Source organism: Schistocerca nitens, chromosome 2 (genome assembly GCF_023898315.1).
Source record: "Schistocerca nitens isolate TAMUIC-IGC-003100 chromosome 2, iqSchNite1.1, whole genome shotgun sequence".
Taxonomy (NCBI): domain Eukaryota; kingdom Metazoa; phylum Arthropoda; class Insecta; order Orthoptera; family Acrididae; genus Schistocerca; species Schistocerca nitens.
This window is the reverse complement of record NC_064615.1, coordinates 558,821,518-558,834,238: the sequence shown is the minus strand read 5'-3', so window position 1 is coordinate 558,834,238 and position 12,721 is coordinate 558,821,518. Positions and strand designations below refer to the sequence as shown.

Genomic DNA, 12,721 nt, shown 5'->3' with positions numbered 1-12,721 from the left:
ACACAAAATAAATTTTTGAAAAGCTGGTTTAAGAGAGTGGACAATTCGCATGACAAAAGATCAGAGTCAGAGTTTAAATCCCTGGCAGAAACTGGCAGATGATTCCAAATGAAAAATGGAGAGCAAGAAGTATTTCACAAAGTTTTTAGAACATGTGGAAGACAAAGAAATTTGGCAGGGAAAAGCGATAATTAGAAATAGGGAAGGACTGGCCTGAAAATCACAGACAAAGAAATTATTAAGACAGAAATGGGAATAATAGGAACAAACGAGGAAATACAGAAAGGAGAAAAATGCAAGTAGTAGATGGTGAACTCAAGCACCTCTTAGAATACAGTGTAAAAATAAGAGTTACAAACTTGAGGGAAGACAAACAGAAAAACAGCAGCTACACTATTTATGGACCCCAACCAAAGCTTAAAAAAGAGGAGGTATGAGAAAGCTACATGGAAAATGCAACCAACAGATCTCAGACGACACCAAAATACAGAGTGGAGGAAATGAAAATGCACAAAATTGAAGCAAAATAGAAATGGTAGTAAATGAGAATGAAAACAGGGTTGCCCAACAAAATGTGGATTACTGTACAAAATCTGAAAATGAAGAAAACATCCATTATTCGGGATAATGAAGTGGCAGATCCTATTATTTGGTGGAGGCAACAAAGGTGTATGACGAGTTAGCTACGTGTATCAAGGGAAGGAATCTAATTTGGGGAAGGAAGGAGTGATCAAAGGAAGATGGTACCCACCCCAAATGATTCTAGCAAGAATGAGGGCAAGTACACCATCCAACAGATGAGAAGCATCTACAGGCTTTGTTTAAGTCACAGTCAAATTACACCAAGTAAGTAATGACGACTTTATGAGCAGACTAGTGCTGTGGGCCAGAATGAGTTCACGTTTGATGACTGGGTACAAATCATCCAGGAAAATGTAGATTATAAAGTTTATGAAATGATATGGTGAAATTACTGTATTGTTGAAGCCACAAAGTTGTAGGCAGATGCAGCATGAATTGTTATTCTTTTTCTTAGAAAACATCATCTCACTGGTCACATTTATTTGAAATAGGATGTTCTCACAGCTGTCACCTCATTTTCTTATCTACAGTATTGTCTTCGAAAATGTTACATAAAGAAATATGTCTAATTAAGTTTCCAACAAGCTTTTCTTTGTGTTGTTCTATAAATTTCAATAGCTCTTTCTTCTCTCCTATTTCTTGTAGAACCATCTCATTCATTTTTCTGTCAGTCCAGCTAGTTGTTCTAATTCTGCTTCAGAGGTGAGCTCTCTACTGTTGTTTGCTAACATCCAGGTTTCACATCTGCACGCCAGGACAGAACATTCGAAGGTCTTTATAATTTTTTTCTTAGTGTGGAAGATGATGTCCTTGTCCAACAGAATGTTCTTCGTATTCTGGAAAGTACTTTCAGCCAGTGCTGTTCTCTTGATTTCCTCGAGACATCTACTGTTTTTCTCCACAGTGCTACTTAAGATAGTAAAATTTTGTTGCTTCCTTCTTCAGTTGTTCACTGCCTATTTTGGTCATTCTTACATCCACCTCTTTTCTTGTCTATAATCATTAATTCTGTCTTCTTGGTATTTATTTTTTAGCTTCTGTATTTTTTCTCTCTTGATTTACTTCTTCCTTTTTTTGTATGAATTCAAAAGAGCAAAAAATATGGTAGAGGAAGAAGACGAAAACCAATTAACTTACATAACAAACTTATGCAGTACCAATAGATGGATACTACAATACTTGTGGAAACAAGGGTGAAGAAACCTGCACATAAGACACAAAATACAGTTATGTGGTCCCTCGTAGAGCAATGTTACTGCTGTACAAGACTTACTGCGGGAAGGTAACAAGTCAAGTACAGATTTGTGTTAACTAAACAGAATCCCAAAGAAAATATACAGAGTAAATGTGGACATTTTAACTTTCACTGCTAAAGATATCTGCACCATTACACGCAAGTTATCCTTGTTTTAAAGAACTTGCTCCAGCAGGAGTCTCCGATGCAAGTGTTTAAGTTACAATTACTACTGACAGTAATAGCAAATAAATAAATAAATAAATAATAAAAAAACAGGTATTTTTTGTTATTAAGGTGAATGATGTGGGTTTTGAACACAAGTTTATGACTGTACAAAATTAGAGCACAACCAAAATTTTGAGGACCAAAACTTTTTAATCAGCAGATGATTATTAGTTGAAAAAATTAGAGCACTGAGTTGCAGTCAGGACAACCAGATAAATGTAAAATTTAATAAACGGCATAATTTGGGAAGATAGCCATACAAATCTATCCATACTGTGATGATACCAAGAAATGTTGGTTTAGATAATGGAAAATAATGTTACTGTGTCGAAAACCTGCATGGGGATCGCAACTCATATAATGAAGTTCATCAAATTGGAAGTGATGTTCAAGACATCACAATGGAAAAGTGAGAGAAGATGTATCAGATATTGTTGCAAAACAAATGTGATTTTGCCTGAAAAATCAAGTATTAATGCATGACTACAAGTATTTTCTAGATGCTATAGAAAATGTATTATGTACAACTGAACCCTGTATCTTAAGCCAAAACAGAGGTGGTGTAGAAGGAGATCAATAAAATGGCAGAAAGGGTGTAGTGGAATGAACCAACTGTCTATTTAACAACCAAAGACTCATTATATTAGCAAATAAAAGTGTTGTCACTGATGCACATGCCTTTAAAAAATTTGTTAAATGAGTGGCAGACCAATCGGACTACTTACATCAAGCATTGCAAAAGTTTCACAGTGTATGACCCTATTAGTTCTCACACATGGACACTGGTAACTATCATCGGGGCAAAATCGCGAAATTAAACTGCAGTCCTCTTTGCAGGAAAATATTATCATTATAACATGATGCCATTCATATTAAATGTTGAGGAGTTCGTGTTTATAATTGTACTTGATAATTTCTTTGGAAACATCCAAGGGTCAAAATTTATGATCTACACTTAATGATTTACTATGCATATCACATGAAAAGAAAACACGAATGTTCAGTGTGGTAGACAGTGCTGAAATGACACGCTGGAAACAAAAAATTGAATTTGTGAAGAGAAAAAATCGTTTCATAGCTGTGTTGTTACCACCATAGGTATGAGAAAGGGCCTTCAGAAATGAGACTCAATATACTTACAAATAAAATGCTCGTCACCTAGAATGATTATGCAATTGTAAGTTTTCTTACACCTAAGTGGTTTTGCAGAGCATGTGCACTTGCCAATTACTTATACCACTCGATAAGTAACTAATTGAACAATTATGTTGTCTATTTTGGTCTGAAAGTGCCATTATTCCTTTATTTGATTGAATCTGTAAGGACTTTTAAGCATTTCAGTTTTGTTATCTGCACTATTAATCAACACCTATGACAACACCCTTAATTAACAGAGCTGCCAACTGGGCTGCTATTTGTAGGCATTGCCTTTACTATCCAATAACTTTTCAGAACCAATGCCTTGTTTCCAAATGCTTATGCATGTTATTACATTTTATTCAATGATTAACTTGGTCAGAGTGAGTGGCTGCATTACAAATTGTGAACACTTCTGTTCTTGTCTATCTTTCCACTTTTGTTCCTGCCTATCTGTCCATTGTATTCTAGATCTTTCCATGTATTTTCCAAATTTTCTAATCTTCCTATTTCTACTAAACAACTTCCACACTTATGTCAATTATTACTTCAGACTTTTTCCCTGTGCCTTGTGCCTGTCTTGATCCAAAGTTTATAAGAACTTTTTTCCCCACTATATCAGTATAACTTCCCCTTTTTGTTCATGATTTCCAACCTTGTGGTTTTTCTTGAAGGAGGAATGTTCAAAAATTTCAAACGCTATAGTTTCAAAGGTGTTTTCTACATTATGTATCTTCTGCCTTACTTTTGTTCAGTAAGTCCACAAAATGTTATCAATTACTGTATTTTCATGAGCAAACAAAGTCATAAGGCATGCATCAAAGTATTTTCCTTTCCTTGGAAATATTTACATAACAGAAAATAACCAACTCAAACACTTCACCCCAGCCAACAACACATATTACAACATGGGAGATTGTACACACGTAGTAAATTTCAATGCATAAAATACCTTGGCCAGTATCTTTCAAGAATGTGAATTGATAGGTGCCAGTAGCATTTGAACGGAGAAAAAAAGCAAATGGCACTCATAATTTTGCACATGTATCTTGCATACTACAATTATTTCGCTGCATTACTCCATTTGTGGACAGAAATACAAATGAGGAGCTCTTACTTAAGAGGAAGAGCCTGAACTTCGTTTGTGTTGCAGGGCCCACTAACCTACCGACTTACATTACAATACATGTTGTAACATGTGTATTCATTCTTTATAAAGCTCTGTGGTGATCATGCTAACACAGCGATCACACAGCTTGCATATAACACCACCAATGGCCCCAGGTTTATGCAGTCTAAGGATTTAGTAATGATGAGGTAAAGTATGTTTTGACAAAAATTGCACAAGATAAATATTTTAATGTTATTTCTTCATACTTGTGGCTGAAATGCTGGAAATCACAAGGATATGAATAATGATTACCTCAGGCAAGTGTTATCAATAATCAGTGTTGCTCTGTTCATTAGATTTTACATTTAGATGTCTGTGTGGTTGAAAGTGTGAATGTGTGTACTTCTGCTGAAAAAGACCTAATGCTCAAAAGCAAGTGCGAATGCTATTTTCTGTTATGTGTTTCTGAGCTCCATGCATCAATCTGCTATCAATGAGCGGTTGCCGTACATATTATTCCATCCAGGAATTTTCAATATTTTTGTAGACACTGCTTTCTAAGGAGTATTACACATGTTATTTTGCCACAACTGCTAGCACTTTACATGTGTCAATCCCATGTTTCAAAGAATATTATCACTCTATTCATAAATCTGCAAATTTGTGCCCTTGCATCAGTTATAAACAAAACTTTTGAATGAAAAGGTTTCCAGTGGACTCCATAACAGAACTGAGACACTTGAGTGCAACAGGTACTGAAGGGGGAAAAAGAAATTGTCACTAAATATTGTTCAAAGAAACTGCAGTGTTTTTGTGTTGATTGATGCAAATTCAGTGCTGCATCAGAAAATGAAGACCTGCATTCAGGTTACTAGAAGAAGTAACACATTAACATATTTTATTGTGTTAAGACCAACATATATCTTTCCCCCACAGGATTACAGTTCTAAATGATTAACAGCTGTATTTTTCACTGCATCTGTTGGTTTAACTCCCTCTTGTATAATGATGTCTACTACCAATCTAATGAAGACAAAATTACAAATGGTTAAGAACAATTTTCCACCAACACCCAGAAATAAACAAAACTAAAGAAATTCTTTGTGAAAATATGTATTTCCTTTGAGGTTAATGAATTCTCTAGTCAGAGCTTTTGGATTAACATACCTTTGGATCTATTTTGAAGCCTTGAGAGACAGGATCCTCTATTAAGATTTTTCCTCCTATTCCTTGAAAGCAATATATCAGTTCTTGGATCAAGACAGTTTCTGATACTGACATCTTATCTGAAATATTACAATTGAAAAATTAAAGCAACTTTTCAAAGAATGAAACTGAACAGCCTGTAACTGAAAGAATTATGTGAAGATTCAAATATTTTTCAAAAAATAAAAATATGTTTCAGTGAACAACAAGTACAACCAAATTGATATATTCACATCATCAAACAAAACAATATAATAAATGTTAGTCCCTCTACACACATGATTGTTCACTTCAGACAAGATTTTTAATAGTTAAGGTGATATATTAAGTTGTAGACAAGTAGTAAGATTGACTACGAGTTCCTACTATATAAGTTTTCACACTTCTCTGTACTTTGAGTAATACACAATCTAATATTAAACAGTGGAAGGTCCCGGATGAACCAACAGTAGCAGTCCGGTTAAATTGCCTTGGGACATTGACATTCTGTGTGTGTGTTTTAGAAGGACTTAGTCCAAAAGCTTTAATAATTTAGCAGTCTTTTTCAATGGGCCTGTGACACAATACCTCCTCTATGTGGTGAGAAACAATCTAGTATTAAATACATAACACATTACAGTGTTGCCTATTCAATATTATTGCCATATCCTGTCAAGCACTGATAGAAAATTCAGTTAACAAAGCATGTATAAATATAGGGCAGCCACTCATGCTAGCATTCTGAAGTTCCTGAACACTGATGGGAGCATCAGTGGGACTTTCTTCAGCAATAAATGGTTAGAAGCATATAACAACACAACAACGAGAACTTTACAAATATGGACACACAACGTACCATATGTTATTGAAATGGAAGCTACTATTAAGCAACCAAATTCTTTTTATTAAACTTGGTTATGAATGTAAGTTGGAATCCAAATGTTGAATTCTTTGCAAATAAAACAAGCACCTCATCTATCTGCAATGTGAATATTATACAATGGTATATTGTGAGGAATCTCCAACAGCATATCTTACACACTTATGCTACAGGAAAGAAGTGTTGTGTGTTACACACATGTACATTGCACTGCCTAGAGAATGTTATCATCAGTTGCTTATGGAACACCCAAATGATGTCCGTTCCACACAAATTTATAAAAATATAATCTTACACTGCAGACTGAAAATATTTGAGAAAAAGCTTTTTGCTTGCATATGGGGGTGGGTGGAACTGTATTTTCTGTCACTTCTTGGCACAGAACATAGTAGTAGTAGTAGTAGTAGTAGTAGTAGTGGTAACAATAATAATAATTAGCAAACACTTCCTAATGTTCTGCAAAATTATATTTATTTAGTCATGACTCTCAGAAATGGCCTAGGGAGCCAAAAACTGGTTCATGGCCACAGAAATATAATTTTGCAGAATATTAGGATGTGTTTTCTACTAAATATTAAATGGAGAACCTTATCCTTCTTTCACCAGTTGGAAATATGTGAACACAGCTCTCGATATATGAAATGAAAACTTAGCGATTCTTGCCATGGCCACAGGAACATGCGTTTGGATGTCTGTGTGGTCGTGTGTGTGAATGTGTGTACTATTACTGAGCAAAGAGCTAGTGCTCAAAAGCTAGTATGAATGCTGTTTTCTGTTGTGTGTTACTGTGTTCCAGGCATTGATCTGCTCTAGGTTCAAGGTTGCCTTTCCCTTGTTTTACATATTATTACACTTACAGTTTTGACACTTACTATGGTTTTGAACTAAATCAAATCACCATTTCTGTAGCAGTAAACATAATTGCAAGTAGAATAATCTCCAAAACCAAATAATTTAGTACAAAGAAACTGAACTATAATTTCAGCACAAACGTTTTTCTTTATCCTCTACAAATCAAATTGTACAATTATCTTCATTTTCATGAATATCATTTTGGGTACAAATGCATAAAGTTGAACGCTCTTATCCTGGCCTAATGGAGATGTAGGCTCCAACTCATGTATCGCTAAGGAGACTCCACAATCACTAGCGTACAAGACTGCCAGTGCTAGGCAGCACTCACAAGGCACTGCAGCCAGCACTAGGAGACATTTGCAGTGAGTACAGTGGTGCCCTCAATTACGGAGCATGGCCAATATTAAGGGGCCAGCATCGGCCATTCCACTTCCTTCAAACTGTGTAGCAGTTTGTGACATCACTTGCCTGTTCGTCAAACCTGCCATGGCCACTGGACTTGGATTCTTGCTGGATTGCAACGTTGGTAGACTTAGTTATTTGCGTACAATAATTTGGCTTTAGATGTCTGGACTTCCTGGTTAAAATACTGTTCTGTTTAGGGTGCTAGTGGACTTTTGACTCAGCATGAACAGTACTTACTGTACTCTGTGTTTGTGAATAGAACAGAGTATTCACCTATTCAGTGTCGAAAACATCAGTGCTGATGGAGACTCTAGTTAGAGCATCAACTGGATTTAAACTCTGCTCTATGTCTGCAACAGCGGACTTAGAAATCTTGAAGTTGTGACATCTGCAATGGCAGCAACAGACTGAGCAACACGCACAACAGACAACAGCATTCCCTACAACAATCTATTAGAATCTACTAACACAGCAGGCCACCCCTCCAGTGCAGCAACCTCCAAACCTGAACAAGAAGAAGACTGGCACAGATTCCATCACAGATACCTCCTCCACTCTCAGGTTGTTATTCAGTGCAGTTGTTTCCAGCTAATAATCGCAAGTAGCTCTGTATCTATAATATATTGTATCCTCTTCTAGAATCTAAGAGATATTATTGTTTACAGTAATTTGTAATAGGCTGTCTTCCTATTATGAGAAAAAGTGTCCTCTGGTTGCTGTTATGCTCTAGTTTTGCAGTGTCACAAGCAATTCTGTCAAACTTATGTGGCTTGGGTGGCAGATTTGAAAGATCTCTCTCAAAAGTATTGCTTTATTTGTGACAATCTCGACTGTAAAGAGTTGTATTCAGAATCTTTAGCATGTGATCATAATTCATTATGCTCCAGGCAAGGAAGTAGCACTGCAAGCCTTCAAGTTGGACAACATCATCCTAAATGAAGTTCCTGCAATCTTTAATGCTTATGAAATTTCCATGTTTGTACACCATTCCCTCAATGAACAGTATGTGTCTTCTACGTCTTAACTTTCCCAATCCTGTAAAATTGATTGTATGTCGACAGATAGGTCTTCAGACAGTGAACCCTCAGAATGTTTGTCAAACGGATAGTAGTATAGCATATTTTTCTGTTGGCAGAAAAATCTTAAGCATGCTGACAACATGACGTGTGATAAAGTAATGAGAATTTTTCTTTTCTTCTTAAAGAATCTTTATTTATCAACATCAACTTTGTCCCCTTCGAAGTTATCCCCTTGAGATACAATATACTTGTGCCAGCACTTTTTCCAATCCTGGAAGTCACTTTTTGTTATGGTGTTCAACTCCTTCTGAAAATCCGTTTTTATCTCATCAATGGTGGCAAACAAATACCCTTTCATGTTTCTCCTCAGCCTCAGGAATGGAAAGAAGTCACAGGAGGCCACGACCGGTAAATGCTGTGGTTGATGCAATGTAACGCTTTTTTTTTTCTGAAAAAATCACCAACAAGCACTGAGATGTGAGTGTGAGCATTATTGTGATGCAATTTCGACAAGTGGTTTTGCTACAATTCTGGTCATTTCTTTGGATTGCTTCACAAAAACAGCACATAACTTCCAGGTAGTATTCCTCATTGACCATTCGACCATAAGACAGGAACTCGTGATGCATTATCCCATTTTATTCAAAGAAAACAGTGAGAAGAACCTTCACAGGTGAACGAACTTGTTGAATATTTTTTGGTCTTGGCTCTTCAAGGCAGTTTCTAATAGAACAGTTGGATCTTGCTGTCAATGTCAAACCTGTTATAACCTTTTTTTAGAAGTTTGTGATCATTGTTGATTTCGTTCAGCAATTTCTGAGCGATGTCTACACAATGGCGTTTTGGGTCAAAATTCAAAAATTTTGGAATAAACCTTGCAGCTGCACGTTTCAAGCCCAAAACATCCGAAAAAATTGCTTGGCATGAGCCAAAGACAAGCTGATATCAGCAACTTCTCTGCGATTTGCTGGAACTATTTTCCTTACTTCTTCCACATCGTCATCAGGAATTGATGCTCTGGGGTGTCCAGTGCAGTCGTCGTCAACCATGTCTCAACCTCTTTGAAACATTTATGTCAGTCATTAACTCTCATCTTACTCACAGAAGATTCATCAAAGGACACAGTCATTCCATGTATTCCAATTTTCAAGCAAAATATAATGCCGACTCTCTGATCCATCTTCTTCGAAAGTAAAAATTCAGTGAGCACTCGAAGCCACGTGCAACCTTTCCAACCACCAACAATAAACTTAATATTCAAAATAGATGAATAGATCACTCATCAGGGACAAGTGTACTAACAAGACAAAACAAAATTAAAAATTAGATGTATAAATCCCACAATATTAAAATATTCCCATTGCTTTTATGATCACACATCTTACAGTGCAGTGCCATTAAATAGTATATAAAATAATGAGAGGCAATACAGTTCCCAGAGATGTAGGTCCACAAAAGATGTAATTAACCAACCTGGAAAACATGTTCATTCATCAATATGAATGTATATTGTATGCTGTTGGAATAATGGTGGGTATTTATGGACCCTTCAACAACCAATTTGTAGAGGCCTTCACTTTTATCCCATTTGTAAGAGGCTGAATGTCACCATTTACTACAATGTTGTCTGAAGCACATTGTCACTTGATGTCACTGCTTCTAAAAGAATTACAAAGAAATGATCCTAGCACGCTGTTTGTGGGCCAGTATCCTGAAATGAACATGCTTGTGATAGAAGATTGAGTTGGAGAAGGCAAGAGCAATATCAGCCATACAATACCTAACTAAAAAAGAAGTAAAAATTCTCTGAGTGGGGAAGTCACAAGCCAAAGAATTGCACAGTGATTCTGTGGAGAGGTCTGAAGATTACGAGACAAGGACAGGCAAATGTGTCGTAGAAATTATCAGAATGCAAGTAGATGCACTTGAAAACAAAAGTGGAATGTGTACACAAAAGATTGGAGAATGCGGATAGGATTCAGGTCATTGGCAAGAAACTGAAAAACAGCCAAAAATGCAGTCACAGCTGAAACGTATAACAAACGGAACAACAACTCTACTGTTACCAGTCACTGTTTGTTTATCTCCAAGATGCGTTCCAAAGGTTTAAACCTCCATCATCAGGCGGATTTACACTTGTACATGACATACGTGTGTGTTGTGTTACAATTTTGGGGAACATGTGACACTGTGTTCAGTGGTCACAGGTTCCTTTCACTGCCTTAGCACATCAAATGTAAACTGTCATATTTTGTAAACAAAAAATCTTTGTTTACAAACTATTACAGTTTACGTGTGATGGAGATAAACAAACACTGACTGGTAACAGTAAACTTCTTTCATTTGATATCAGTAACAGTCACGGTAAAGCCTAGTCTAAAATATTTGCATTTAAAATGAAATGGACAATACAAAATGAAATCTCAGTGAACTTAAACCCAAGTGAAAGAAAAAGGCGCCACAACACTCCAAGTCTATGACTTCACAATACCAAGTATCTGATCTGAACTGAATCAGTTGAGGTTTTAAGCAGGCAATAACACAAATGGAGGAAATATTGCAAGAACTACCATTTGTACAGAAGTAGAACAACTTGTGACAACGAACATTCTGGAAGACAATATCTAAGGCCAGGAGGTATGAAGATTACCCAATGGTTTTCATAAAATATTTCCACTGTGTATTGCCACAAAACTAGAGAGAAAATAAAAGATCAGATTTGTCAGAGATTATACGCAACAAAATTCCACATTATGGGCAACAGGAGCTGGCACATGTCAAACTAATTTGAGCATGCATTCCTATCGAAACACTGATCATACGACATGCATGAGAAAATGCAAAAAAGTTTTCAAATCAAAACCATACAACAGGGAAGGCATGCTTTGTAGATATATCGAAAGGTAACGTCCTGGTAGATTAAAACTGTGTGCTGGACCGAGACTCGAACTCGGGACCTTTGCCGTTCGCGGGCAAGTGCTCTACCAACTGAGCTACCCAAGCACGACGCGCACCCCGTCCTCACAGCTTTACTTCTGCCAGTACCTCGTCTCCTACCTTCTACACTTCACAGAAGCTCTCCTGCATACCTTGTTGAACTAGCACTCCTGGAGGAAAGGATATTGCGGAGACATGGCTTAGCCGCAGCCTTGGGGATGTTTCCAGAATGAGATTTCCACTCTGCAGCAGAGTGTGCGCTGATATGAAACTTCCTGGCAGATTAAAACTGTGTGCCGGACTGAGACTTGAAATCGGGACCTTTGCCTTTCACGGGCAAGTGCTCTATCAACTGAGCTACCCAAGCACGACCCACGACCTGTCCTCACAGCTTTAATTCCGCCAGTACCTCGTCTCCTACTTTCAAAACTTCACAGATGCTCTCCTGCACGCAGGATACAGATACAAGAATCTCAAACAAATTATTGCATTTGCAACTGGGATGACGGTCTCTATATCTCGAATAACGCAGTTTAGAGGTTGTTTACATTAGAGGAGGGCAGAATATAGTTAACAGATGTACTGAAAAGTTCACCAGAAATATCTATCACAGACAAGCAAGTGCTGACATTGGATTTTGTTGATGAGGGATGGAAAATATCACATATATATTCTGGATGTGTGCAAAAAAAGTAAGTCAGGTGAAAGATGCCTGTACTGATTGGTTTCGGGTGAAGGACCAGCTAAAATATGAGTTGAACAGCAAGCTCAATGTGCATCACTTTATAAGACAAAGCTTGAAACAATTGAATAACTAGCATGCATACCTACGCATATTGAGAATAAGTATATTTTCGAACACTGGTACTTCCATAACATATGGAGAAGTACCGATACAGAATGTCTTAAAAGCTTGTTTACAATGTTAGAACATGAAGGCAAGCTATAAATGCAAGAATGTATGTCTACAACCTATTTTATGGGCTACTCACTACACAAATTAATGTTATAGAAAACAAGGATCAAAACAGATGGATGAAACCTTTTCTAAAACTTAACTGTGCTTAACTACCATTCAAAGAAAGGGAAATAATAGCTGTCACAACTCTAACAAAACAAGTGCAGGAAGAGAAGTAGTTTGAGGGAAA

At 36.8% G+C, this 12,721-nt stretch overlaps 1 protein-coding gene across 4 annotated transcripts in view; it reads right to left on the bottom strand.

Annotated features, from left to right (window-relative positions):
- The window catches only part of LOC126236592 (gamma-tubulin complex component 3-like), a 264,077-nt gene that overhangs the window by 173,968 nt on the left and 77,388 nt on the right, over window positions 1-12,721 (bottom strand). For all 4 annotated transcript variants that reach the window (XM_049946016.1, XM_049946014.1, XM_049946015.1 and 1 more), the window contains one exon: window positions 5,460-5,578. In XM_049946016.1, coding sequence (XP_049801973.1) covers window positions 5,460-5,578 — 119 coding nt within the window. The remainder of the gene's footprint in view (window positions 1-5,459; window positions 5,579-12,721) is intronic.